This window comes from Heterodontus francisci, chromosome 42, assembly GCF_036365525.1.
Source record: "Heterodontus francisci isolate sHetFra1 chromosome 42, sHetFra1.hap1, whole genome shotgun sequence".
In the NCBI taxonomy this organism is placed as follows: Eukaryota; Metazoa; Chordata; class Chondrichthyes; order Heterodontiformes; family Heterodontidae; genus Heterodontus; species Heterodontus francisci.
This window is the reverse complement of record NC_090412.1, coordinates 2,521,109-2,548,513: the sequence shown is the minus strand read 5'-3', so window position 1 is coordinate 2,548,513 and position 27,405 is coordinate 2,521,109. Positions and strand designations below refer to the sequence as shown.

At 44.0% G+C, this 27,405-nt stretch overlaps 1 protein-coding gene across 8 annotated transcripts in view; it reads left to right on the top strand.

Moving 5' to 3' along the window:
- LOC137355388 (serine-rich coiled-coil domain-containing protein 2-like) overlaps window positions 1-27,405 on the top strand; it is a 636,521-nt gene that overhangs the window by 484,308 nt on the left and 124,808 nt on the right. For all 8 annotated transcript variants that reach the window (XM_068020385.1, XM_068020383.1, XM_068020384.1 and 5 more), the window contains one exon: window positions 10,784-10,870. In XM_068020385.1, the coding sequence (XP_067876486.1) occupies window positions 10,784-10,870 (87 nt within the window). The remainder of the gene's footprint in view (window positions 1-10,783; window positions 10,871-27,405) is intronic.

The following is a 27,405-nucleotide window of genomic DNA, read 5'->3' as shown; positions in this document are numbered from 1 at the left end:
TAATGAAGTCAGCGTGACTAAGGGAAAGAGTAGACAGGGAGCAGATGATGAATGCAAAGGGACTGGTGGTCTGAGGTGCATTTGTTGTAATGCAAGAAGTGTAGTAGGTAAGGCAGATGAACTTAGGGCCTGGATTAATACCTGGGAGTATGATGTTATTGCTATTACTGAGACTTGGTTGAGGGAAGGGCATCATTGGCAACTAAATATCCCAGGATATCGATGCTTCCGGCGGGATAGAGAGGGAGGTAAAAGGGGTGGAGGAGTTGCAGTACTGGTCAAAGAGGATATCACTGCTGTGCTGAAGGAGGGCACAATGGAGGACTCGAGCAGTGAGGCAATATGGGCAGAAATCAGAAATAGGAAGGGTGCGGTAACAATGTTGGGGCTGTACTCCAGGCCTCCCAACAGCGAGCGTGAGATAGAGGTACAAATATGTAAACAGATTATGGAAAGATGTAGGAGCAACAGGGTGGTGGTGATAGGAGATTTTAATTTTCCCAACATTGACTGGGATTCACTTAGTGTTAGAGGTCTAGATGGAGCAGAATTTGTAAGGAGCATCCAGGAGGGTTTTCTAGAGCAGTATGTAAATAGTCCAACTCGGGAAGGGGCCATACTGGACCTGGTGTTGGGGAATGAGCCCGGCCAGGTGGTTGAAGTTTCAGTAGGGGACTACTTTGGGAATAGTGATCACAATTCCGTAAGTTTTAGAATACTCATGGACAAAGACGAGAGTGGTCCCAAAGGAAGAGTGCTAAATTGGGGGAATGCCAACTATACCAAAATTCAGCAGGAGCTGGGGAATGTAGATTGGGAGCAGCTGTTTGAAGGTAAATCCACATTTGATATGTGGGAGGCTTTTAAAGAGAGGTTGATTAGCGTGCAGGAGAGACATGTTCCTGTGAAAATGAGGGATAGAAATGGCAAGATTAGGGAACCATGGATGACAGGTGAAATTGTGAGACTAGCTAAGAGGAAAAAGGAAGCATACATAAGGTCTACGAGGCTGAAGAAAGACGAAGCTTTGAAAGAATATCGGGAATGTAGGCGCAATCTGAAACGAGGAATTAAGAGGGCTAAAAGGGGTCATGAAATATCTTTAGCAAACAGGGTTAAGGAAAATCCCAAAGCCTTTTATTCATATATAAGGAGCAAGAGGGTAACTAGAGAAAGGATTGGCCCACTCAAGGACAAAGGAGGAAAGTTATGCGTGGAGTCAGAGAAAATGGGTGAGATTCTAAACGAGTACTTTGCATCGGTATTCACCGAGGAGAGGGACATGACGGATGTTGAGGTTAGGGACAAATGTTTGATTACTCTAGGTCAAGTCGGCATAAGGAGGGAGGAAGTGTTGGGTATTCTAAAGGGCCTTAAGGTGGACAAGTCCCCAGGTCCGGATGGGATCTATCACAGGTTACTGAGGGAAGCGAGAGAGGAAATAGCTGGGGCCTTAACAGATATCTTTGCAGCATCCTTAAACACGGGTGAGCTCCCGGAGGACTGGAGAATTGCTAATGTTGTCCCCTTGTTTAAGAAGGGTAACAGGGAAAATCCAGGTAATTATAGACCTGTGAGCCTGACGTCAGTGGTAGGGAAGCTGCTGGAGAAGATACTGAGGGATAGGATCTATTCCCATTTGGAAGAAAATGGGCTTATCAGTGATAGGCAACATGGTTTTGTGCAGGGAAGGTCATGTCTTACCAACTTAATAGAATTCTTTGAGGAAGTGACAAAGTTGATTGATGAGGGAAGGGCTGTAGATGTCATATACATGGACTTCAGTAAGGCGTTTGATAAGGTTCCCCATGGTAGGCTGATGGAGAAAGTGAAGTCGCATGGGGTCCAGGGTGTACTAGCTAGATGGATAAAGAACTGGCTGGGCAACAGGAGACAGAGAGTAGCAGTGGAAGGGAGTTTCTCAAAATGGAGACGTGTGACCAGTGGTGTTCTACAGGGATCCGTGCTGGGACCACTGTTGTTTGTGATATACATAAATGATTTGGAGGAAAGTATAGGTGGTCTGATTAGCAAGTTTGCAGACGACACTAAGATTGGTGGAGTAGCAGATAGTGAAGGGGACTGTCAGAGAATACAGCAGAATATAGATAGATTGGAGAGTTGGGCAGAGAAATGGCAGATCGAGTTCAATCAGGGCAAATGCGAGGTGATGCATTTTGGAAGATGCAATTCAAGAGTGAACTATGCAGTAAATGGAAAAGTCCTGGGGAAAGTTGATGTACAGAGAGATTTGGGTGTTCAGGTCCATTGTTCCCTGAAGGTGGCAACGCAGGTCAATAGAGTGGTCAAGAAGGCATACGGCATGCTTTCCTTCATCGGACGGGGTATTGAGTACAAGGGTTGGCAGGTCATGTTACAGTTGTATAAGACTTTGGTTCGGCCACATTTGGAATACTGCCTCCAGTTCTGGTCGTCACATTACCAAAAGGATGTAGATGCTTTGGAGAGGGTGCAGAGGAGGTTCACCAGGATGTTGCCTGGTATGGAGGGCGCTAGCTATGAAGAGAGGTTGAGCAGATTAGGATTATTTTCATTAGAAAGACGGAGGTTGAGGGGGGACCTGATTGAGGTGTACAAAATCATGAGAGGTATAGACAGGGTGGATAGCAAGAAGCTTTTTCCAAGAGTGGGGGATTCAATTACTAGGGGTCACGAGTTCAAAGTGAGAGGGGAAAAGTTTAGGGGGGATATGCGTGGAAAGTTCTTTACGCAGAGGGTGGTGGGTGCCTGGAACGCGTTGCCAGCAGAGGTGGTAGACGCGGGCACGATAGCGTCTTTTAAGATGTATCTAGACAGATACATGAATGGGCAGGAAGCAAAGAGATACAGACCCTTAGAAAATAGGCGACATGTTTAGATAGAGGATCTGGATCAGCGCAGGCTTGGAGGGTCGAAGGGCCTGTTCCTGTGCTGTAATTTTCTTTGTTCTTTGTTCTTTATCCCATATGCCTTCCTAACCACCTTATCTACCTGTGCTGCTGCCTTCAGTGATCTATGGACAAGTGCATCAAGGTCCCTCTCACCCTCTTTACTTCCTAGGGTCCTACCATCCATTGTATATTCCCTTGCCTTGTTAGTCCTCCCAAAATGCATCACCTCACACTTCTCAGGATTAAATTCCATTTGCCACTGCTCTGCCCATCTTATCGGCCCATCTGTATCATCCTGCAATTTAAGGCTTTCCTCCTCGCTATTTATGACACCATCAATTTTTGTGCCTTCTGCAAACTTACTGATCATGCCTCCTATATTCACAGCTAAATCATTAATGTACACTACAAACATCAGGGGTCCCAGCACCGATCCCTACGGTACACCACTGGTCACAGGCTTCCAATCACAAAAACAACCATTGACCATCACCCTTTGCCTCCTGCCACTAAGACAATTTTTTATCCAATTTGCCAAATTGCCCTGGATCCCATGGGCTCTTACCTTCTTGACCAATCTCCCATGCGGGACCTTATCAAAAGCCTTACTGAAACCCATGTAGACTACATCTATTGCTTTACCTTCATCTACACACCTGGTCACCCCTCGAAAAATTCAATCTAATTTGTTGGACATGATCTTCCCCTGACAAAGCCATGCTGACTATCCTTGATTAATCTCTGCCTCTCCAAGTGGAGATTAATTCTGTCCCTCAGAATTTTTTCCAATAGTTTCCCTACCACTGATGTTAGACTAACTGGTCTGTAATTACCTGGTTTATCCTGCTACCCTTCTTGAATAATGGTACCACATTCTCTGTCCTCCAGTCCTCTGGTAGCTCTCCTGTGGCCAGAGAGGATTTTAAAATTTGTGTCAGAGCCCCTGCAATCTACTCCCTTGCCTCACAGAACAGCCTGGGATACATCTCATCTGGGCCGGGGATTTATCCACTTTTAAGCCCGCTAAAACTGCTAATACCTCCTCCCTTTCAATGCTAATGTGTTCAAGTATATCACAATTCCCCTCCCTGATCTGGACACCTGCATCGTCCTTCTCCATTGTGAACACAGATGAAAAGTAATCATTTACATCCTCCGTCTCCACACACACATTGCCACTGAGGTCGCTAACGGGCCCTGCTCTTTCCCTGGTTAACCCCTTGCCCTTAATATAAAATGCCTTTGGATTTTCCTTTATCTTGCCCGCCAGTGTTTTTTCATGCTCCCTCTTCGCTCTCCTAATAACTTTTGTAAGAACCCCCCCACCAACACCTTCTATACTCCTCTAGGGCCTCCGCTGTTTTCAGCACTCTGAATCTGCCATAAGCCTCCTTTTTTCCCCTGATCCAATCCTCTATATCCCTTGACATCCAGGGCTCCCTGAACTTGTTGGTCCTACCCTTCACCTTTACTGGAACATGTTGGCCCTGAACTCTCACTATTTCCTTTTTGAATGACTCCCACTGGTCTGGTGTCGACTTTACTACCAGTCACTTCTCCCAGTCCACTTTGGACAGACCCTATTTTATTATATTGAAATCAGCCTTCCCCTAATTCAGTACCTTTATTTCCGGTCCATCTTTGTCCTTTTCCATAACTACCTTAAATCTTACAGTTATGGTCACCATCCCTGAAATGCTCCCCCACTGACACTTTTACACTTGTTCAGCTTCATTCCCTAGGATTAGGTCCAGTATCGCCCTTTCTCATAGGACTTTCTACGTGATGGCTCAAAAAGCTCTCCTGTACGCACTTTAAGAATTCCGCCCCCTTTAAGCCTTTTGCACTAAGACTATTCCAGTTAATATTGTGGAAGTTGAAATCCCCTACTATTATTACCCTATTATGTTTACATCTCTCTGTGATTTGCCAACAGTGCTAGTAATATATACATATATTCTTACAAGTGAAGAAGTAGATACGGCTCTCTGTTGATCATGGATCTGTATGTGTATGAAACTGCAAGCACACCTATGTGCATTAATTGAGGACTTCGCTGCTTACACTTGAATGCTTCCAAATTCGTTAACATCAGAACAACGTATTAACAACTGGCCTCACATCGATATCGGATCAGGCAATTCTTAGAAACATAGAAAATATGAGCAGGAATAGGCCATTCAGCCCTTCAAGCCTGCTCCACCATTTATTGTGATCATGGCTGATCATCCTACTCAGTAACCTGTTCCCACTTTCACTGCATACCCTTTGATCCCTTTAGACCCAAGAGCTATATCTAATTCTTTCTTGAAAACATACGATGTTTTGGCTTCAACTGCTTTCTGTGGTAGCGAATTCCACAGGCTCACCATTCTCTGGGTGAAGAAATTTCTCCTCATCTCAGTCCTGAAAGGTTTACCCTGTATCCTTAGACTATGACCCCTGGTTCTGGACTCCCCCACTATCGGGAACATCCTTCCTGCATCTACCCTGTCAAGTCCTGTTAGAATTTTATTGGTTTCTATGAGATCCCTCCCTCACTCTTCTAAACTCCAGTGAATATAATCCTAACCGACTCAATCTCTCCTCATATGTCAGTCCCACCATCTCAGGAATCAGTCTGGTAAACCTTCGCTGCACTCCCTCTATAGCAAAAACATCCTTCCTCAGATAACGAGAACAAAACTGCACACAGTATTCCAGGTGTGGCCTCACCAAGGCCCTATATAATTGCAGCAAGACATCCCTGCTCCTGTACTCGAATCCTCTCGCTATGAAGGCCAACATACCATTTGCCTTTTTGACCGCCTGTTGCACCTGCATGCTTACCTTCAGCGACTGGTGTACGAGAACACCCAGGTCTCGCTGCATATTCCCCTCTCTCAGTTTATAGCCATTCAGATAATCTGCCTTCCTGTTTTTGCTACCAAAGTGGATAACCTCACATTTATCCACATTATACTGCATCTGCCATGCATTAGCCCACTCACTCAACTTGTCCAAATCACCCTAAACCTCTCTACATCCTCCTCACAACTTACCCTCCCACCCAGTTTTGTGTCATCTGCAAATTTGTAGATATTACATTTAGTTCCCTCATCTAAATCATTAATGTATATTGTGAATAGCTGGGGTCCTAGCAACGATCCCTGCGGTACCCCACTAGTCACTGCCTGCCATTCGGAAAAAGACCCATTTATCCCTACTCTTTGTTTCCTGTCCACCAACCAGTTTTCTGTCCATCGCAATACACTACCCCCAATCCCATGCGCTTTAATTTTACATGCTAAGCTCTTATGTGGGACTTTGTTGAAAGCCTTCTGAAAGTCCAAATAAACCACATCCACTGGTTCCCCCTCTTCAACTCCACTAGTTACAACCTCAAAGAATTCTAGTAGACTTGTCAAGCATGATTTCCCTTTCATAAATCCATGCTGATTCTGCCCGATTCTACCACTTTTCTCCAAGTGCTCTGCTATAAAATCTTTGATCATGGACTCTAGAATTTTCCCCACTACCGACGTCAGGCTGACTGGTCTATAATTCCCTGCTTTCTCTCTACCTCCCTTTTTAAATAGTGGGGGTACATTAGCTACCCTCCGATCTGTAGGAACTATTCCAGAGTCTATAGAATCTTGGAAGATGACCACCAATGCATCCACTATTTCTAGGACCACTTCCTTAAGTACTCTGGGATGCAGACCATCAGGCCCTGGGGATTTATCGGCCTTCAATGCCATCAATTTCCCCAACGTCATTTCTCTGCTAATACTGATTTCTTTCAGTTCCTCTCTCTCTAAGCCCTGTGTTCCCCAACATTTCTGGTATGATATTTGTGTCCTCCTTTGTGAAGACAGAACCAAAGTATGCATTTAGTTGGTCAGCCATATCTTTATTCCCCACAATAAATTCCCCTGTTTCTGACTCTATGGGACCTACATTTGTCTTCACTAATCACCTATAGAAACGTTTACAGTCAGTTTTTATGTTCCCGGCAAGCTTGCTTTCGTACTCTATTTTCCCCTTCTTAATCAGTCCCTTGGTCCTCCTTTGCTGAATTCTAAACTGCTCCCAATCCTCAGGTCTGTTGTTTTTCCTGGCGAATTTATATTCCTTTTCCTTGGATCTAATGCTATCTCTAATTTCCCTGATGAGCCATAGTTTGGCTACCTTTCCCGTTTTACTTTTGCTTTTACTATTCTTCCCTTGTCTGATCTGATGGCAGTCATTTATATTTGGAATATTCTCCACATGGCGTGGAAGTTCAGTCAATGGCAGTCATGTTTCACAGGCAGTATATAACTAAATCTCTGAGACATGCATTCTGCACTGAAGTGCTGCACCACAGTAATATAAATGCATGGAAATGGGAAGCCCTGCATACAATTTTTTTCAACCACAGAGAGTAAGCCTCATCCAACAGTGTCAGTCTGTTCACTCGAGAAGTAGCTAATACAAAGAGAATAAAGAATCAATCCATTCCACAGTCAAAAATAGACTTTGTTAAAAATAAATTACAGTGCTAAAGATGACATAGGTGTTGAAAATGTAAATTTCCCGGTCAGGGATTAGACCCTGGTGAGGGAAGATAACAGCTAACGTGAGTATATGTGGGTGAGGCGTAAGTAGATAGCTGAAATATAAACCATGCTTTGTGCAATTAGTGACGAACATTAATTTACTAAGGTCAGCAACACATTGTAATGCAATAGATATTTTATTTCAGTTGTTTCTTTTATACTGGCTTCTTTGCTTAATTTGGTTGCTTTATTTTACCATCCGATTACATTTAATTTAGATTTTTCTCTCTCTCTCTCTCTCTGTTCTTCCATTGTGCTTTTTTCACAGCAGTTCGCACTTATTCAGTTCCATGGGGTTTGTGTTCTATCTAGCAGACTAGATTAAGATCCAGCTTTTCTGTGGCATGTTTGTGATAGGCAAGTGGTTCATTGTTATGATGGATGTTTATTTAAGGTTAACATCTTTTGGATCACCTATTACAGAGCATTTACAGCACAGAAACAGACCACTCCTCCCAATGGTCTCTGCTGTCTGTGCCACATGAGCCTCCTCCAACCCTGCTTCATGTAACCCAATTAGCATAATCTTCTATTCCTTTCTACCTATCTAGCTTCCCTTTAAATGCATCTATGCTATTCACATCAACCACACCCTGTAGTAGCGAGTTCCGTATTCAAAGAACAAAGAACAGTACAGCACAAGAACAGGCCATTTGGCCTTCCAAGCCTGCGCCGATCTTGATGCCTGCCGAAACTAACACCTTCTGCACTTCTGGGGCTCATATCCCTCTATTCCCTTCCTATTCATATATTTGTCAAGATGTCTCTTAAACGTCGCTATCGTATCTGCTTCCACCACCTCCCCCGGCAGCAAGTTCCAGGCACTCACCACCCTCTGTGTAAAGAACTTGCCTCGCACATCCCCTCTAAACTTTGCCCCTCGCACTTTAAACCTCTGTCCCCGAGTAACTGACTCTTCCACCCTGGGAAAAAGCTTCTGACTATCCACTCTGTCCATGCTGCTCATAACTTTGTAAACCTCTTTCATGTCGCCCCTCCACCTCCTTCGTTCCAGTGAAAACAATCTGAGTTTTTCCAACCTCTCCTCATAGCTAATGCCCTCCAGACCAGGCAACATCCTGGTAAACCTCCTCTGTACCCTCTCCAAAGCCTCCACGTCCTTCTGGTAGTGTGGCGACCAGAATTGCACGCAATATTCTAAGTGTGGCTGAACTAAGGTTCTGTACAGCTGCAACATGACGTGCCAATTTTTATCCTCTGTGCCCCGACTGATGAAGGCAAGGATGCCGTATGCCTTCTTGACTACCTTATCCACCTGCGTTGCCACTTTCAGTGACTTGTGGACCTGTACGCCCAGATCTCTCTGCCTGTCAATACTCCTAAGGGTTCTGCCATTTACTGTATTCCTCCCACCTGCATTACACCTTCCAAAATGCATTACCTCTCATTTGTCCAGATTAAACTCCATCTGCCATTTCTCCGCCCAAGTCTCCAACCGATCTATATCCTGCTGTATCCTCTGACAATCCTCATCATTATCCGCAACTCCAACAACCTTTGTGTCGTCCGCAAACTTACTAATCAGGCCAGCTACATTTTCCTCCAAATCATTTATATATAGCGGAACACCACTCGTCACATCCCTCCATTCAGAAAAACACCCATCCACTGTTACCCTCTGTCTTCTGTGACTGAGCCAGTTCTGTATCCATCTTGCCAGCTCACCTCTGATCCCGTGTGACTTCACCTTTTGCACCAGTCTGCCATGCGGGACCTTGTCAAAGGCTTTACTAAAGTCCATATAGACAACATCCACCACCCTTCCCTCATCAATCATCTTTGTCACTTCCTCAAAAAACTCAATCAAATTAGTAAGACACGACCTCCCCTTCACAAAACCATGCTGTCTCTCGCTAATAAGTTCGTTTGTTTCCAAATGGGAGTAAATCCTGTCCCGAAGAGTCCTCTCTAATAGTTTCCCTACCACTGATGTAAGGCTCACCGGCCTATAATTTCCTGGATTATCCTTACTACCCTTCTTAAACAAAGGAACAACATTGGCTATTCTCCAGTCCTCTGGGACCTCACCTGTAGCCAATGAGGATGCAAAGATTTCTGTCAAGGCCCCAGCAATTTCTTCCCTTGCCTCCCTCAGTATTCTAGGGTAGATCCCATCAGGACCTGGGGACTTATCTACCTTAATGCTTTGCAAAACACCCAACACCTCCTCCTTTTTGATAATGAGATGACTGAGACTATCTGCACTCCCTTCCCTCGGCTCATCATCCACCAAGTCCTTCTCCTTGGTGAGTACTGATGCCAAGTACTCATTTAGCACCTCACCCATTTCCTCTGGTTCCACACATAGATTCCCATCTCTGTCCTTGAGTGGGCCAATCCTTTCCCTGGTTACCCTCTTGCTCTTTATATATGTATAAAAAGCCTTGGGATTTTCCTTAATCCTGTTTGCCAATGACTTTTCATGACCCCTTTTAGCCCTCCTAACTCCTTGCTTAAGTTCCTTCCCACTGTCTTTATGTTCCTCAAGTGCTTCGTCTGTTCCTAGCCTTCCAGCCCTTCCAAATGCTTCCTTTTTCTTTTTGACTCGGCTCACAATATCTCGCGTTATCCAAGCTTCCCGAAACTTGCCAAACTTGTCTTTCTTCCTCACAGGAACATGCTGGTCCTGGATTCTAATCAGCTGACATTTGAAAGACTCCCACATGTCAGATGTTGATTTACCCTCAAACAGCTGCCCCCAATCTAAATTCTTCAGTTCCTGCCTAATATTGTTATAATTAGCCTCTCTTTGAGTAAAGAAGTTTCTCTTGAATTCCCTATTGGATTTATTAGTGACTATCTTATATTTATGACTCCTACTTTTAGATTACCCAAAAGTGGGTATATCATCTCTGAGTCCCCTATCAAACTCCTTCATAATTTTAAAAACCTCCATCAGATCACCTCTTCAGTCTTTTTCCTGGAGAGGGGAGCCCAGCCTGTCGGGTATATTATAGGAGACTGTCTGATGAGCACAGGTCTCTATCCTGCAAAGCTGGGAGGCAACAGGACTACTCAAGCCTCAGTCTGATTGGGCTATTAGATTAAGTGAGCCAAGTTCACTAAAAATATTGAGAGCTGGTTCGTAGCATTTCTGCTGATGTAGCAACTGTGCCTCCACATTCCATGATGGAACTCAACTCCCCAGCACTCAACTGGAAAATAGAACTTTGTAATTAACCTTTTTTATTTAGATATATTTGCTATTATCCCGAACTTATTTGGATAAATCTGCACTACTGTTCACCATGCATACCCTAATGACCTGTTGTTGTTTTCCTTCATGGCCAGACTGATGAGCTACTCGGGGAGATCCAAGGGCTGCAAGAGGAAATGAAGAGAAAGGATCGGATGATTGAACAACTGCAACAACAACTGGTGAGTCTGGTCTCCAACTGAAGGCTGCAAACCATTTGTTGCTGTTCGAGACAGTATCAACTCAATTTCTGGTGAAGGAAGGAAAGTTGTGTTCCCTTGTCCACATTGCTGAAGAAGGGAACCCATTCCTACTCTCATCCTGTTGGTACAATATCATGTGATGTGCATTTGTGGGGTTGGGGGGCGCATGGTGCTTCTTTAAGTGATCCTCGTGACTGGTTGATTGAGATATGACTTTGGCACAATTGGAAACTGAAGTCTTTTTTTCCTGTGACCATCCTCACCAAGTATAATAGTGCCATGTGTTAGATAAATTTCCCTTCAAATTTGTTTGCCCCATGCTCATCACTTTGGGTACCAGTCTAAAATGCAGTTTGATGTGTTAACAGTAGAGATGGAGGCTGAGCAATAATGACTGACCAGAGCACGTGAAATAAACCGGAAAGACTACTCTGTCATTTTATAGAATAGTCCAAACTATTGGACAATATCGTTCTCCAAGCCACAGCCTGAGGTCAAACTTAGCTCCCAGTTAGGTTGCTCTACGATGTTATCAAACGGGGAGATCTGAGAATGTTACCATTGGAAAAAATAGTGTGAAGCTGTCACATCAGAGGGACTTCATAACCTGATTGCAGGAAACTGCTGTTAGCTTGAAAATGGATGCTTCTTTTTGAAAAATTCAACAGAATTCTTGTAAATGTTCTATTTTCTCTCTCTAAAATGGGGTTGGGGATTTACTTTGAACAAAAAGTACATCTCCTGGGCATCTGTGGATATCAATGGGTGAATACAAGTTTACTAAAAGTTTACTACATGTAAGTAGTAAGAGGTGAAATGGACAAAGCATGATATATGCTTAGAAGCACAGGGCAGGGATGCTTAATGTGTACTTTGTAACAGTGTTCACCAAGGAAGAGGATGTTGATAAAGTATTGGTAGAAGCCGAGATGGTGGAGGCAATCAACGGGGTGAAAATTGATTGGAAGGATGTATTGGAAAGGCTAGCAATGCTGCGAGTCTATACGTCACCTGTTCCACAAGGCTTGTATCCCAGGTTGCTAAAGGAAGTGGACGTAGAGATAGCAGAAGGGCTTGCCATAATCTTCCCTAGATACGAGAAGGTACCCCAGGATTAGAGAGTGGCTTATTATTCAAGAATACGTGTAAGGACATTCCTGGTGGGACTTTAATGCCAGGGTTGGGGCCGACTATGACTCATGGCCCTCCTGCCTCGGGCGCTATGGCATTGGAAGGATGAATGAGGATGGACAGAGACTGCTTGAGTTGTGTACCTATCACAACCTCTATCACCAACTCGTTCTTTCATACTAAACCCTGTCACCAGGTTTCTTGGAGGCACCCAAGATCACGTCGTTGGCACCAGCTGGACCTCATCGTCACTAGGCGAGCCTCTTTAAACAGTGTTCAAATCACGCGCAGCTTCCACAGTGCGGACTGCGACACTGACCACTCCCTGGTGTGCAGCAAGGTTAGACTCAAACCAAAGAAGCTGCATCACTCCAAGCAGAAGGGCCACCCACACATCAACACTAGCAGAATTTCTTATCCACAGCTGTTACATAAGTTTCTAAATTCACTTGAAAAAGCCCTTCAAAACACTCCTACAGGGGATGCAGAGACCAAGTGGGCCCACATCAGAGACGCCATCTATGACTGAGCTGTGACCACCTATGGCAATCATGTGAAGCAGAATACAGACTAGTTTCAATCTCACTTTGAAGAGCTGGAACCTGTCATAGCCTCTAAGTGCATTGCACTGTTGAACTACAAGAAGGCTCCCAGCAAGTTAACATCCATAGCACTTAAAGCAGCCAGAAGTGCTGCACAAGGAACAGCCAGGCGCTGTGCAGATGACGACTGGCAACACCTATGCAGTCATATTCAGCTGGCCTCTGACACCGGAAACATCAGAGGAATGTATGATGGCATTAAGAGAGCTTTTGGGCCAACCATCAAGAAGATCGCCCCCCTCAAGTCTAAATCAGGGGACACAATCACTGACCAATGCAAACAAATGGACCGCTGGGTTGAGCACTACCTAGAACTGTACTCCAGGGAGAATGTTGTCACTGAGACTGCCCTCAATGCAGCCCAGTATCTGCCAGTCATGGATGAGCTGGACATACAGCCAACAAAATCGGAACTCAGTGATGCCATTGATTCTCTAGCCAGCAGAAAAGCCCCTGAGAAGGACGGCATTACCCCTGAAATAATCGAGTGCCAAGCCTGCTATACTTTCAGCACTCTACGAACTGCTTTGCCTGTGCTGGGATGAGGGAGCAGTACCGCAGGACATGCGCGATGCCAATATCATCACCCTCTATAAGAACAAGGGTGACCGTGGTGACTGCAACAACTACAGTGGAATCTCCCTGCTCAGTATAGTGGGGAAAGTCTTCACTCCAGTCGCGTTAAACAGGCTCCAGAAGCTGGCTGAGCGTGCCTACCCTGAGGCACAGTGTGGCTTTCGAACAGAGAGATCCACCATTGCTGTTCTCCCTTCACCAGCTAAAGGAGAAACACCATGAACAACGGATGCCCCTCTACGTTGCTTTCATAGATCTCACCAAAGCCATTGACCTCGTCAGCAGACGTGGTCTCTTCAGACTACTAGAAAAGATCGGATGTCCACCAAAGCTACTAAGTATCATCACCTCATTCCATGACAATATGAAAGGCACAATTCAGCATAGCGGGACCTCATCAGACCCCTTTCCTATCCTGAGTGGCGTGAAACGGGGCTTTGTTCTCGCACCTACAGTGTTTGGGATCTTCTTCTCCCTGCTGCTCTCACATGCGTTCAAATCTTCAGAAGAAGGAATTTTCCTCCACACAAGATGAGGGGGCAGGTTGTTCAACCTTGCCCGTCTAAGAGCGAAGACCAAAGTAGAGAAAGTCCTCATCAGGGAACTCCTCTTTGCTGACGATGCTGCATTACCATCTCACACAGAAGAGTGTCTGCAGAGACTCATCGACAGGATTGCGGCTGCCTGCAACGAATTTGGTCGAACCATCAGCCTCAAGAAAACGAACATCATGGGACAGGATGTCAGAAATGCTCCATCCATCAATATCAGCGACCACGCTCTGGAAGTGGTTCAAGAGTTCACCTACCTAGGCTCAACTATCACCAGTAACCTGTCTCTCGATGCAGAAATCAACAAGCGCATGGGAAAGGCTTCCACTGCTATGTCCAGACTGGCCAAGAGAGTGTGGGAAAATGGCGCACTGACACGGAACACAAAAGTTCCAGTGTATCAAGCCTGTGTCCTCAGTACCTTGCTCTACGGCAGCGAGGCCTGGACAACGTATGTCAACCAAGAGCGAAGTCTCAATTCATTCCATCTTCGCTGCCTCCGGAGAATCCTTGGCATCAGGTAGCAGGACCATATCTCCAACACAGAAGTCCTCGAGGCAGCCAACATCCCCAGCTTATACACCGTACTGAGCCAGTGGCGTGTGAGATGGCTTGGCCATGTGAACTGCATGGAAGATGGCAGGATCCCCAAGGACACTTTGTACACCGAGCTCGTCACTGGTATCAGACCCACCGGCTGTCCATGTCTCCGCTTTAAAGACGTCTGCAAACGCGACATGAAGTCCTGTGACATTGATCACAAGTCGTGGGAGTCAGTTGCCAGTGATCGCTGGAGCTGGTGGGCCGCCATAAAGGCGGATCTAAAGTGTGGCGAGTCGAAGAGACTTAACAGTTGGCAGGAAAAAAGGCAGAAGCGCAAGGGGAGAGCCAACTGTGTAACAGCCCCGACAATCAATTTTATCTGCAGCGCCTGTGGAAGAGCCTGTCACTCTAGAATTGGCCTTTATAGCCACTCCAGGCAATGCTTCACAAACCACTGACCATCTCCAGTCGCTTACCCATTGTCTCTCGAGATGAGGAGGCCAAAGAAGACGATGACAGGCTGGTCACTTTAATGTCAGTGGTGGGTAAGGTTTTAGGAACAACAATCAGGGAAAAAAATCAACAGGACCTTCAAGAGGTTTAAGTTAACTCAGGAGAGCCAGCACGGATTTGTAAAAGGCAGAATATGCTTGATTAATCCAATTGAATTTTTTGATGAAGTAACAGAGAAGGTTCATGAAGGGAATGCAGTCGATGTTGTCTATATAGATTTTAAGAAAGCGAGGACCAGTGTCCAACTGAATAACAAATTGGCTTAAGGTCAGAAAACAGTGAGTCGTGGTAAATGGTTGTTTTTCAGAGTGGAGGAGGTAGACAGTGGTGTTCCCCAAGAGTCAGTGCTAGGACCACTGCTTTTTTTCATTAATATAATAAATGACTTGGATATTGAAATACAGAATAACATTTCAAAATCTGCCGATGATACCAAACTTGGAGATGTGCCAGACAGTGAGGATGTTACAAAGTGATTGCAACAGGACACAAATAGGCTAGCAGAATGGGCAGACAAGTGGCAGATGGAATTTAATATAGACAAGTGTGAGTTGATGCATTTTGGCAGATGGGAAAGGGAGAGGCAATACAGACTTAATGATATAGTTCTAAAGAGTGTGCAGGGACAGAGGGACCATGTGTGCACATATCCTTGAAGGTGACAGGATATACTGGGAGTGTAGTTAGCAAAGCATGTGGGATTTTCAGCTTCATAAACAGAGGCATTGAGTACAACAGGAAGTTATGCTGAACCTTTATAAAGCTCAGGTTAGTCCACAACCAGAATGTTGCATCCAGTTCTGGTCACCACACTTTAGGAAGGATGTGAGGGTCCTTGAGAGGGTGTGGAGAAAATTTACCAGAAGGGTTCCAGGGATGTGGGATTTTAGCTGCAAGGTTAGGTTGAAGAGGCTTTGGGTTGTTCTCCTTGAAGCAAAGGAATTTGAGGGGAGATTTGATAGAGGTGTACATGACAGGTTAAGGTTATCAAAGAAAAGCTGTTCCCATTAGTTGATAGTACAAAGAGTAGGGGACACTGATTGAAGGTTTTGAGCAAATGATGCAGGGGGATGTGAGGAAGAACATTTTTACATAGCAAGTGGTAATGATCTGGAACTCGCTGTCTGATAGCGGTGAAAGTGGCGACGATGAATGATTTCAAAAGGAAATTGGATGGGCAACTGAGGAAAATGAACTTGTGGGGCTACAGGGATAGAGCAGGGGAACGGGACTGATTGGATTGCTCAACAGAGAGCCAGTATGGACCCGATGGGCCAAATGACCTCTATCTGTGCCATAATGAATCTGTGACTTCCCCAAAGTTCCTAAAATCGTGCCTTTATAATTCCTAAACGTTTAGTTCAATCAGAAAAAGATAAATGCCTTTAAATTCCAGTTTTTTAATAACTATTTAAAGGGGCATGATTTTGTAATCAGGATTTAATGTAAGTCTGAGTGTAAAACATTAATTTAATTGCAATAATGATGAATCTTTTAGAGTAAGTATAATCTAGGAATTGCCTCAAACCCTTAGTTATTTTTAACTGGGAGATCTGTTTAGTTATCAGTGTATTTAGTCATTGCTGCTACATTTTACACTTGAGAACTGCTGGCTTGTGATAATCTGAGAGCAGATACTTGAGGTTGCATTTTTGCTGCAACACCAAGTTGTGCCACAACGACGTTAAAGCTAAGGGTTGTTGACCACGATCCATTCCCTCGTCACCCCACTCTACCACCCCATGAATGTGGAGTTGTACACTGTCATGTCACAGCTTGGAGAGTATCAGCCTGTGATTGACAAATTAGACCAAGGATTCAAATTGCTACTAGGGAGTCAAATATATCAACATTTGAGCTACTAGTATACTCAAGGTCACCTTAACTATTGAAGTACCTAATTCTGAGAAGACATAGCAACAATATAGGATAAGAGTGTGACTCTCACTGCCTCTTCAAGGCAGGTAAGTTGCTTTATCTCTCTCCCACCTCCAGGAAAAGCTGAAAGATGAGTCTGTTTAATTTTAATAGGGGCAGAAGGGTCCTGATTATTTTTAACCTAATCATTTGTGACTGATAGAGAAAATGAAGATTTTTTAAATCTGTAGTGCAGTACTGTGTGTTCAAATATTATCTGTTCTTTATCTGCTGTGTGAGCAGTAATGCAGCTCAGATAATTGAAGATGGAAGCTGAATGGTTCTGCAGTAGCAGAAGTGAAGGCTCTGGGTTGGAATGCAGCTCAGTCAGCATAAATTCTGTTGAAGGATTGAGAGGTAGTACTGGGACTTGGATTGCAATGCAGCCTATCAGACAAGGAATAAAGCCATTCTCCCTCTGATAGAGGACTGGCTGGTGCTGTGTCACAGGATTGTTAATTCCACTGGCCTGGATTGACACACAGAACAGAGACTGATTGGCAGTCTCCTTTTGCCGTTGGGTGTCAGATGAAAAATCAAAGGAGTTATAGATATCTCAGGCTTGTTCCTAATGAGAAGAGCTACATAGAACAAAGTTACTGTTGTATTTAGTATTAATTGGCACTTCAATGAAAATCATAGATGCTATCAATCCATCTTTTTGTCCAGGTTTTTATTGATCAGTATGACATTAGTCCAATCCACTTAGAATACACTGTCAGGGTGAAACCATTATTGATTTAAAGGAAGAACACTTTGTCTCTTGGATGTTTAAAAAGCATCAAGCTCGGGCGTAATCTTGAGCTAGTAGTTATGAAGTGCGACAGTTGTGAAGATTATAGTCGTCTCCTGCTGATCGGAAAATGGATTGAAGAATGACAGAGATCCGTCGATTTGGTGAAAACCTATTTTAAGCCGTCGACTTGGCTGAGCACCATTCTGCAGTACAGAGCATATTTAACTAAGGGCTGTATTTTTGCTTCGTTGATGATGCATTGTATTTTTCTGTTTAGAAATCTTTTCTAAATTTAAAGTTTAAAAGCTTATTGTGTTCTTGCCCAGCAGTTGACCCGCGAGCAGATGTTTGCTGGTTTCCATCCCTCAGCTGCCTATCGACAAGCATTTATATTCATTTGAGACTTACATAGAAAAACCAAGTTGTATTTTTCCCTACGTACAAATTATAAGCAAGTTTTTGTGTACCAGTAGGAGGCATTTCTATTTCAAAGTCAGACAGGAAGCTCATCCAGAAATGTGCAGAAACAATTTAAAATTAATTTGAGGGTAGCATATGCTCAGGATATTTTGTATCTTTTCTTTTTTGTTCCACATTTGCTTGGCTAGCTGTGATACAGTTAGGATGCTCATAGAAGAATAGGATAGAGACCAATTTTCCTCCATCGGCAGGCTTTATAAAGTCAGATTGGGATAAATAATGCAGTTGCCCTTGCTGCCAGCAACAGTGTTGGCTGATTCAACCAGTGTTTATTTCACTGCTGCGCATTCAATTAACTGATTTTATCAGAAAAATAATGGCTGCACAAAGAGTAATTTGGCCAGTCCCCCCTCCTGTTAGTTATTTTAGTAAGAGTGGATGTGTAACCATTGAAATTGGTTTTAAAAATTGTGAGTAGACAGTGCATTTAACTTGATAAATAATTGTCTACTAGGTAGAATAAACCATTTCCTTTCTGGTGGATCATTTCCACCTCCTCACCACATTCCTCACTCTGAACCTGTCAGACAGAGCAGCACCGTGAACGTTATCAGTTGGACTGTGAACACTTGGGCAGTCTTCTTTGGGTTAGGCAGTCCCTCGGGATTGAGGATGACTTACTTCCACTCTAGTTCAGTGAGTTCTAAGATGATTAATGACTCCGATGTGCGATACACAGACTCTACCACATGTGGGGCAGGTGGTTGAAGGGTTGAGTAGATGACTGGCGTGGGGGTGGGTGAGCTCCTACCACTGCCCGGACTTGGCTTCTGCCTGCTCTCATCAAAGTCTCGGCCAAGTGCCTTCCCGAATACTGCTTCTCCATTTTGGGTGGTACAAGGCTAGGGGTTCCTATGAGTCGATGGGTATATGGATCTCTCAGGAACCCTTTGAACACGTCCCTAAAGTGTTTCCTCTGTCCTCCTGGAAGTCTCGTGCCACGACGAAATCGGGAGTCAAGCAGTTGCTTCAGGAACCTGGTGTCAGGGACCACCCCCCCACTCCAACCGCCCCCAAAGCCGCAAACTGGCCGCTAGTGGGAGGCGGTAGCGTAGTGGTATTCACTGGACTAGTAACCCAGAGACCCAGGGTATTGCTCTGGGGACATGGGTTCGAATCCCACCACAGCAGAAAGAAGAAATTGAATTCAATGAATAAATCTGGAATTAAAATCTAGTCAAATAATGGCCATGAAACCATTGTGCTGTTAGGTAGGGAGTTCCAGAATATTGATCCAGCCACAGTATGTAATTCCAAGTCAGGATGGTGTGTTACTTGCATGGGAACTTGCAGATGGTTGTGTTCCCACATGTCTGCTGCCTTTGTCTTTCTAGATGGAAGAGATCGCAGGTTTGGAAGATGCTGTCGAAGGGGAAGAGGTGAGCTGTTGCAGTGAGTCTTGTAAATGGTATACACTGCTGCCACTGTGCGTTGGTGGTGAGAGAGTGAATATTTAAGGCGGTAGATGTGGTGCCAATCAAGCGGGCTGCTTTGTCCTGGATGGTGTCAAGTTTCCTGAGTGGTGTTGGAGCTGCACCCATCCAGGCAAGTGGAGAGTATTCCATCACACTCCTGACTTGTGCCTTGTAGATGGTGGACAGGCTTTGGGGAGTCAGGAGGTGAGTTACTCACTGCAGAATACCCAGCCTCTGACTTGCTCTTGTAGCCACAGTATTTATGTGGCTGCTCCAGTTCAGTTTCTCGTCAATGTTGATCCCCAGGATGTTGATAGTGGGGGTTTCTGCAATGGTAATGCCATTGAACATCAAGGGGAGATGGCTAGATTCTCTCTCATTGGAGATGGTCATTGCCCAACACTTGTATGACGCAAATGTTACTTGCCACTTATCAGCCCAAGCCTGAATGTTGTCCAGGTCTTGCTGCACATGGACACGGCATGCTTCAGTATCTGAGGAGTTGCGAATGGTACTGAACATTCTACAATCATCAGCGAGCATCCCCACTTCTGGACCTTATGATGGAGGGGAGGTCATTGATGAAGCAGCTGAAGATGGACACTACTCTGAGGAACTCTTGCAGCAATCTCCTGGGGCAGGGATGATTGGCCTCCAACAACCACAACCATCTTCCTTTGTGTAGCTATGACACCAACCAGTGGAGAATTTTCACCCTGATTCCCATTGACTTCAGTTTGGCTGAGCATGGCATCAAGGAGCCCCAATCAACTGCTGCCTTGATGTCAAGGGCAGTCACTCTGACCTCATCTCTTGAATTCAGCTCTTATGTCCATGTTTGCATCAAGGCTGTAATGAGGCCTGGAGCCGAGTGGCCCTGGCAGAACCCAAACTGAGCATCAGTGGGCAAGTTGTTGCTGTTTAAGTGTTTAATAGCGTTGTCAACAACCCCTTCCATCGCTTTGCTGATGATCGAGAGTAGACTAATGGGGCGGTAATTGGCAGGATTGGTTTTGTCCTGCTTGCTTTGGACAATTCATGCCTGGGCAACTTTCCACATTGTCTGGTGGATGTCACTGTAAAGCTGTACTGGAACAGCTTGGCTAGGGGTTAAAAACTATTCTCACTAATAAATGCCTCACACTTCAGAGCAGCCCCTCTCTCACTATTGCACACATCACATGAGCACATCCCGTCCCACTCACTGCTACTCAGGCAATAATGGCTTTAATATGAAACAAAAAGCAAAAGAACAGCAGAAGCAAAAAATCTGAAACAAAACTGGAAAATACTAAAGACAGCTGGCAGGTTAGTTAGCATTGTGAAAAGAGAAGAATTAGTGGTTCATTATTGTTTTTCTATTCTTTCTTGGGATGGGCGTTGCTGGCAGGCCAGCATTTGTTGCCCATCCCTCATTGTCCTTGAACTGAGTTGCTTTCTAGGTCATTTTAGAGGGCAGTTAAGAGTCAGCTACATTGCTGTGGGTATGGAGTCACATGTAGGCCAGACCAGGTAAGGATGGCAGATTTCCTTCCCTAAAGGACATTAGTGAACTAGATGGGTTTTTAATGACAATTGATGATAGTTTCATGACACCATTACTGAGACTAGCTTTGAATTCCAGATTTTAAAAAAATTAATTGAATTTAAATTCCACCAGCTGCCGAGGTGGAATTTGAACCAGTATCCGCAGGGCATTAGCCCAGGCCACTGGATTTCCAGTCCAGTGACATTACCATGACTCCACCATCTCCCTGAAGGATCCACACCAGAAGCGTTAACTCATCTCTCTCCACAGGTGCTAATTGACCTGCTGAGTATTGCCAACATTTTCAGCTCCCGAGTCTGGAGCTGTTTCAAACTGCTGCACAGATTACATTGATCGAGTATGGGGAAAGCAAGTTGGTAAATCAATTTTGTTTTCAAGTTACTGTCTCTGTCGCAGTGCAGTCCATTGTAAGCTGAAATACACATTTTCAACACGTTTCGAATACAATATAAGTGCAAACGGTTGTCAATATCAACATCATGAAAAACAATTTTACTAAAAGGTGAGCATCTCTCGGGGTAACCTGTCAACTTAAGCACCTGTTCTTTGTATGTATTGCTTTCAGATGACCTGATATCCTGTCCTTAACTATGAATAAGATTTGCTCTTTACTTGGGTACTGCGGCCTTTTTCCTCTATCCATGTGTCGATCAGCAAATAAATGACAAAAATCTCAAGTAAACAGATGATTATCCTGGAACCGTGACTGGACTGAACTGACCGTTTCTCACATTGTAAACCAATTCCTTTGTTCTGTTGACAATAATAATTGTGAAATGCCAGACCACGGTACTCCAAACCACATGGAACATGTGTAAGCTCGAGGCGCTTTTACCTTCTGACTATAATAAAATCGAGTTTGAGAAACGTGCAATAGCACCTTTCCAGTATCACACTCCCTATCACTTTACCACACAAGCTGCTTCCAATGGACTGTCCATTACAAGTTCTTAAACCATTTTGGATCTGTTTTTCAATTCAGGTGTTATCATTGTGCAGCTTTCACATTACTAGTGCCATTGATGTCAGATGCACTGTACTGACTGCACATTTCATAGGCAGAAGCAGAGCTGATGAATCCATTGGCAGTTCACAAGGCCAATTAAGAAAACTGCTCTACTAAAGCCAAAACAGCTAAGATCAGCTACTTTATATTTTGAAGTGGAGCCTGCAGCAGAACTGTGCATTTGCCGTGGCTGCACTGAAGTCACATAAATGGGCAGCACAGTGGCGCAGTGGTTAGCACCGCAGCCTCACAGCTCCAGGGACCTGGGTTCGATTCCGGGTACTGCCTGTGTGGAGTTTGCAAGTTCTCCCTGTATCTGCGTGGGTTTTCTCCGGGTGCTGCGGTTTCCTCCCACAAGCCAAAAGACTTGCAGGTTGATGGGTAAATTGGCCATTATAAATTGTCACTAGTATAGGTAGGTGGTAGGGAAATATAGGGACAGGTGGAGATGTTTGGTAGGAATATGGGATTAGTGTAGAATTAGTATAAATGGGTGGTTGATGTTCGGCACAGACTCGGTGGGCCGAAGGGCCTGTTTCAGTGCTGTATCTCTAATCTAAAAAAAAATGCAATTTGGATCCATAGATGTACACAAGGTGATAATTCGAGACTTTGTGTCTGAAGAGGCTTTTTGCTGCAGGGGAAATCGGGTACTGTATGTTGTGTTGCCCCCATCCAGGGGATGAGGAGTGAGAGTTCAGTAAATTATCAGAGAATGGTTGAGTAAAATGCGATGCAGAGTTTTCTGTGACCCTTAACGAGTCCAGTTGTATTACTCCTTTGCTGAAATAAGGAACAAAGTGATGAATAAATTGAGAAATGTCAGTTTTATTTTTGCATCTTTTCTGTACCACTCAGAGCAACCCAGAACACCGGTGGGGGGAAGCATGAGGGTATGATCCCTTTGAGATATTTTTGAGAGCAGTGCATTACCCACATGGCTTTCCGTCCCTTTACTGTAAATGAAGGGCAATTCCTGGCGAAGTTCCTTTCCCTTCTACTAGATTTTGACAATTCTGCAACATCCATCTTGTTCAATAAAACAATTTAATATTTATTTTTACACTAATTGATGATGTCCAGGCACATGGACATTTTCTGTTTTCTGACACCTAGAGTCAAAATCGAACACTTTCACATCAGGTTAGATAACACATGCTTTGCCATGTTACAGCTATGGCTCAGTTGGTAGTGCACTTGCCTCTGAGTCACAAGGTTCTGGGTTCAAGTCCCACTCCAGGGCATGAGCACAAAAATCAAGGCTGACACTCTAATGCAGAACTGAGGGAGTGCAAAAAGTAGATCATTGGCTTTGAGGCACTTTGTGATGTCCAGTTGTCATGAAAGGCTTGTCTTTTTTTAATTGTGCATGCAAAATCTTTTGATGTTTAATCAGTTACTGTGGAAGTGCGATGAGTAGAGTTATGTAGATAGAGTTCCCTTTCCCTATTGAAATGCACTCCTTAATGTATTAATGTATCGCTCTCTGAGCAAGTTGGAAATCTAGTGGAAGTTAGTGTGAATTGCAGGTGCTTCTATTGAGAGTGTGGCTTGAAGAAGGAGTGAAACAACTATTAGAGAATCTTTTTTATTCCCAGCCCATGATCATAGGAATGTGCATTCTGATGACTGTTCCTAACTGTTGGATACTTAAACCCCCAGAATGGGCATTTATGGTCACAGATTGGTTGGAATTCGGATCTAAAAGAGGCCATTTTTGGCCTTTGTTTTAATCAATATGCTCTCTTGGAATTGGACTTTGCTATGACCAGGTGAGAAAGGAGTCTAGGGGTCCCGTTCAGCCTTCACCTGGTCAGAGGGTTAGATAGGGTGGATAGTGAGCGTCTTTTTCCTCGGATGGTGATGGCAAACACGAGGGGACATAGCTTCAAGTTGAGGGGTGATAGATATAGGACAGATGTGAGAGGTAGTTTCTTTACTCAGAGAGTAGTAAGGGCGTGGAACGCCCTGCCTGCAGCAGTAGTAGATTCGCCAACTTTAAGGGCATTTAAGTGGTCATTGGATAGACATATGGATGAAAATGGAATAGTGTAGGTCAGATGGTTTCACAGGTCGGCGCAACATCGAGGGCCGAAGGGCCTGTACTGCGCTGTAATGTTCTAATGTACCATAAAAGTGTTTTATTTTTAAACAGTGTGTTTTAGCTCCCCTTGGTGAATCCTTGTTCACCACTTTCCAATTATAAGGCAAAGAAACCAGCACAAACAGGCATTCTTAGGTTTAAAGAAGAAAAGTTGAAAATTATTTAAACTTAGACTCTAGTTCGGTTAACGCCTACGGATACACAGCACTAGCAATGCTAGCATGCAGACGCGATACACACATAGACAGAGACGGGAAAAAAACAGAAGAAATAAAGTGGAAAAGTTTGAGGCAATATCTGAAGAGTTGTTGTTACAGTTCTTCAAGCTCACTGTAGAGTCCTTAATTGTAGGTAGATCCTGCTTTTCGTTAGGACCCAGTATTCTCCTTAAACCTTGTTCGCTGTAGGAGACTTTTCTCTCTTGGGGTTCATGTGTCTTCAGTGGATTCAGAGGCTTGTGAGAAAGAGATAGGAGCAGACAGGAGAGATCTTCTCAGTCCAGGAGCAAACAGACTTTCTGCCCAAACTGTTTGTACAAATTCAAAAAATTCAGGTTGCCCAGCAGGTTAGTCATGTGACTAGCTGGTTTGACCATGTCCGTTTGTGTATTCGGCTATCTTAGCAGTCAACCTGGAATGCGAGCGAGCTCCCCCACCTTCAATGTCTGGTGATCAAAAGTCCATTGTGGGTTGAATGTCAGGGAATGGCTGCTTTGTCCTTCCAAACACTGTGTCTGTTAATATGCAAATATCTTTTCCAGCCACAGCTCATCTGTTTAACAAATCCTTTCTTAACTCTGGTAACAGTTTAAAATCAATGTTCATGACAAAATTAATGGACCTCATTCTTGGCAGGTCGCGGCCTAGCATGACACTTGTCAGATTGTGCTACCCCTCCAGCGTCTACCAGTTTCCATCAGTTCCTTTTTGGGATATAGTACTTCAAATTTCATTTTATGGGTTAAATTCACCTGACTTGAAATCAGATGCCTTTCAGATAAAGGCTTGCTACTCGAACCCCACCGGACCCGACTACATGTGTCAGGTTCGGGTCGGGTTGCTCTTCCGGGTATAGCTTTCGGGCTCGGGTCTGGGTCGGACACACACGGTACTCCACAGACTCTGAGTCTGCGCAGTGAGCAAGTGAACATTTCAATGATGTCATCGCACTCGCGCTGCAGCTTCTTTCAATTCCATCCATCCAAAAGTGGTAAGTATAATGAGTGCACTATGGTCGGGTCAGGTCAGGCACAGGAAAAAATGGAAGGACTCGGGCCGGGCTGGGCTCGGCTCCGAGGTGGTTCGGGTCGGGTTTTTTTTTCAGACCCGAGCCAGCCTTTACTTCCAGATGAACCCTTGTACTTGATTAGCATTGTTGACAAATACTCTGAATTAATACTTACCTATTGCTTACCTCCTAGTCATTTGGAGACGATCAAAAGATGCTGCAAATCCTGGTTTCTTAGAGAGATGGAATTGCTCCATATTACGTAACACAATTATCTGGCAAACTTGCCAAAGATCACCCTACGTCATAGAGACATTCACTCACTCACTGCACAGACTCAGTCTGTGGAGCACTGAGTGTGTCAGACCCGAGCCCGAAAGCCGGACCCGGAAGAGCGACGCGATCCGAATTATATTAAGGCATAGTTCCAGACCTCAGTCTCATGCCCAAGTCTAAGTGAAGCTCATTCCAGACCTGTGTAATTGAGGTGGAATAGTTGATAGATAAGACAACGCAGGACTCTGATTTCCAGCAAATGTGTTTGAGTAATAAACAGCTGTTTGGACTGGAACTGAGAATATTACAATTGGGATTGAAGGTGTTGTGTTGAGATTTTTACCCTATTTAGCACTCAATCACATTTTATAAATTCAGCTGCACTTTAAACCAACCCTTGAGTATGTGCAGAATTCTGCACCTGAAGCCATTAAGGACATTTACACTTTTATCATTTGAACCAGTTATGGTAGGAATATGACAGAGTAATGTATGAATTTTCTCATTTAGCTACTGAGATAGCATATATTACAGCAACTTTCAAAGATATAAATTATGAAAATCTGTCGATATTTAGAACTTTCCAGCTGCTGTCATTAGAATAGAATTGCCTTTAGGGAAGATGTAATCTTTTTGAGACATGATTCTGCGGCAAGTATTTAACATTAGTAATATGAGACACAAAAAAAAGTCAAACCATGGTAAATTAACCTAGATAGGTTGAAGAGGATTGTATAGAACCATTGTAAGCCCTGAATTAATAAAGCAATGGAGAAAAATGTCATTCAACTCCAATATTCATGAATAATTTGATCTTGATAGCTAAGAGGGATTATTTTAAACCGTTAGAGGAAGAGAAAGCTATCGTACTGATTGCACCTGTTTTAGATCTTGTTTTGTCTTCTATAAACCTAAGAGAGTGCATTAACTCAAGAGACAGAGTATCTTTACTCATTTTTAAAAAAAAGCAGCCTCTCATTATCATCTAATTATCATCTGAGTTATGTTGCTGTTTGAATAGAAGGGGTTTGTCTTGTGAGGAAAGATTGAGCCGATACTCATTGGAGTTTAGAAGAATGAAAGGTGATTCTAATGAAACATATAAGATACTGAGGGGGCTTCACAGGGTAGATGCTGAGAGGATGTTTCCCCTGGTGGGGGTATGTAGAACTCTGGCACCGTTTCAAAATAAATTATCTCCCTTTTAACACTGAGATGAGGAGTAATTTCTTTTCTGAGAGTATTAATGTTTGGGATTCTCTTCCTCAGAAAGCAGTGGAGGCTGGGTCATTGAATATATTCAGGGCTGAAATTTTTGATTTACGTGAGTCAAGGGTTATGGAGGGCTGACAGGAGTTAAGGCCATTGTCAGATTAACCACGATCATCTTGAAGATTTTGGAAAGGATATCTAGGAAAAGACTGTTTCCAGTGATTGAGAGGTCAGCCTTTCCTCAGTTGTAGCACTCTTGAGTTAGAAGGTTTAAATCCCACTCCAGAGACTTAAGTAGATAATCTAAGCTGGCATTTCTGTGCAGTACTGAGGGAGCTGTCTGATGAAGCAGTAAATTGTAGGCCCCATCTACCCTCTCAGGTGGATATAAAAGATCCCATAGCACTATTTAAGAATAAAGCAGGGGGAGTTCTCTTGTTATCCTGAAAGCAAGTCTGGGACAGCACGTGCCCCTCAACCCAACACCTAAAATCAGATGACCTGGTCATTTATTTAATTGCTGTTTCTGGGCCAATTCAAAAGTTCTGCATTGTATTTCATTCAAAAGTGTGACATCCTGAACCTATGAAAGATGCGATGTAAATGTAAGTTTGTCTTTTTTTAACAATGAAGGGCAATAGGTATACAATTAAGTGTAAGAGATTTAGGACAGAGA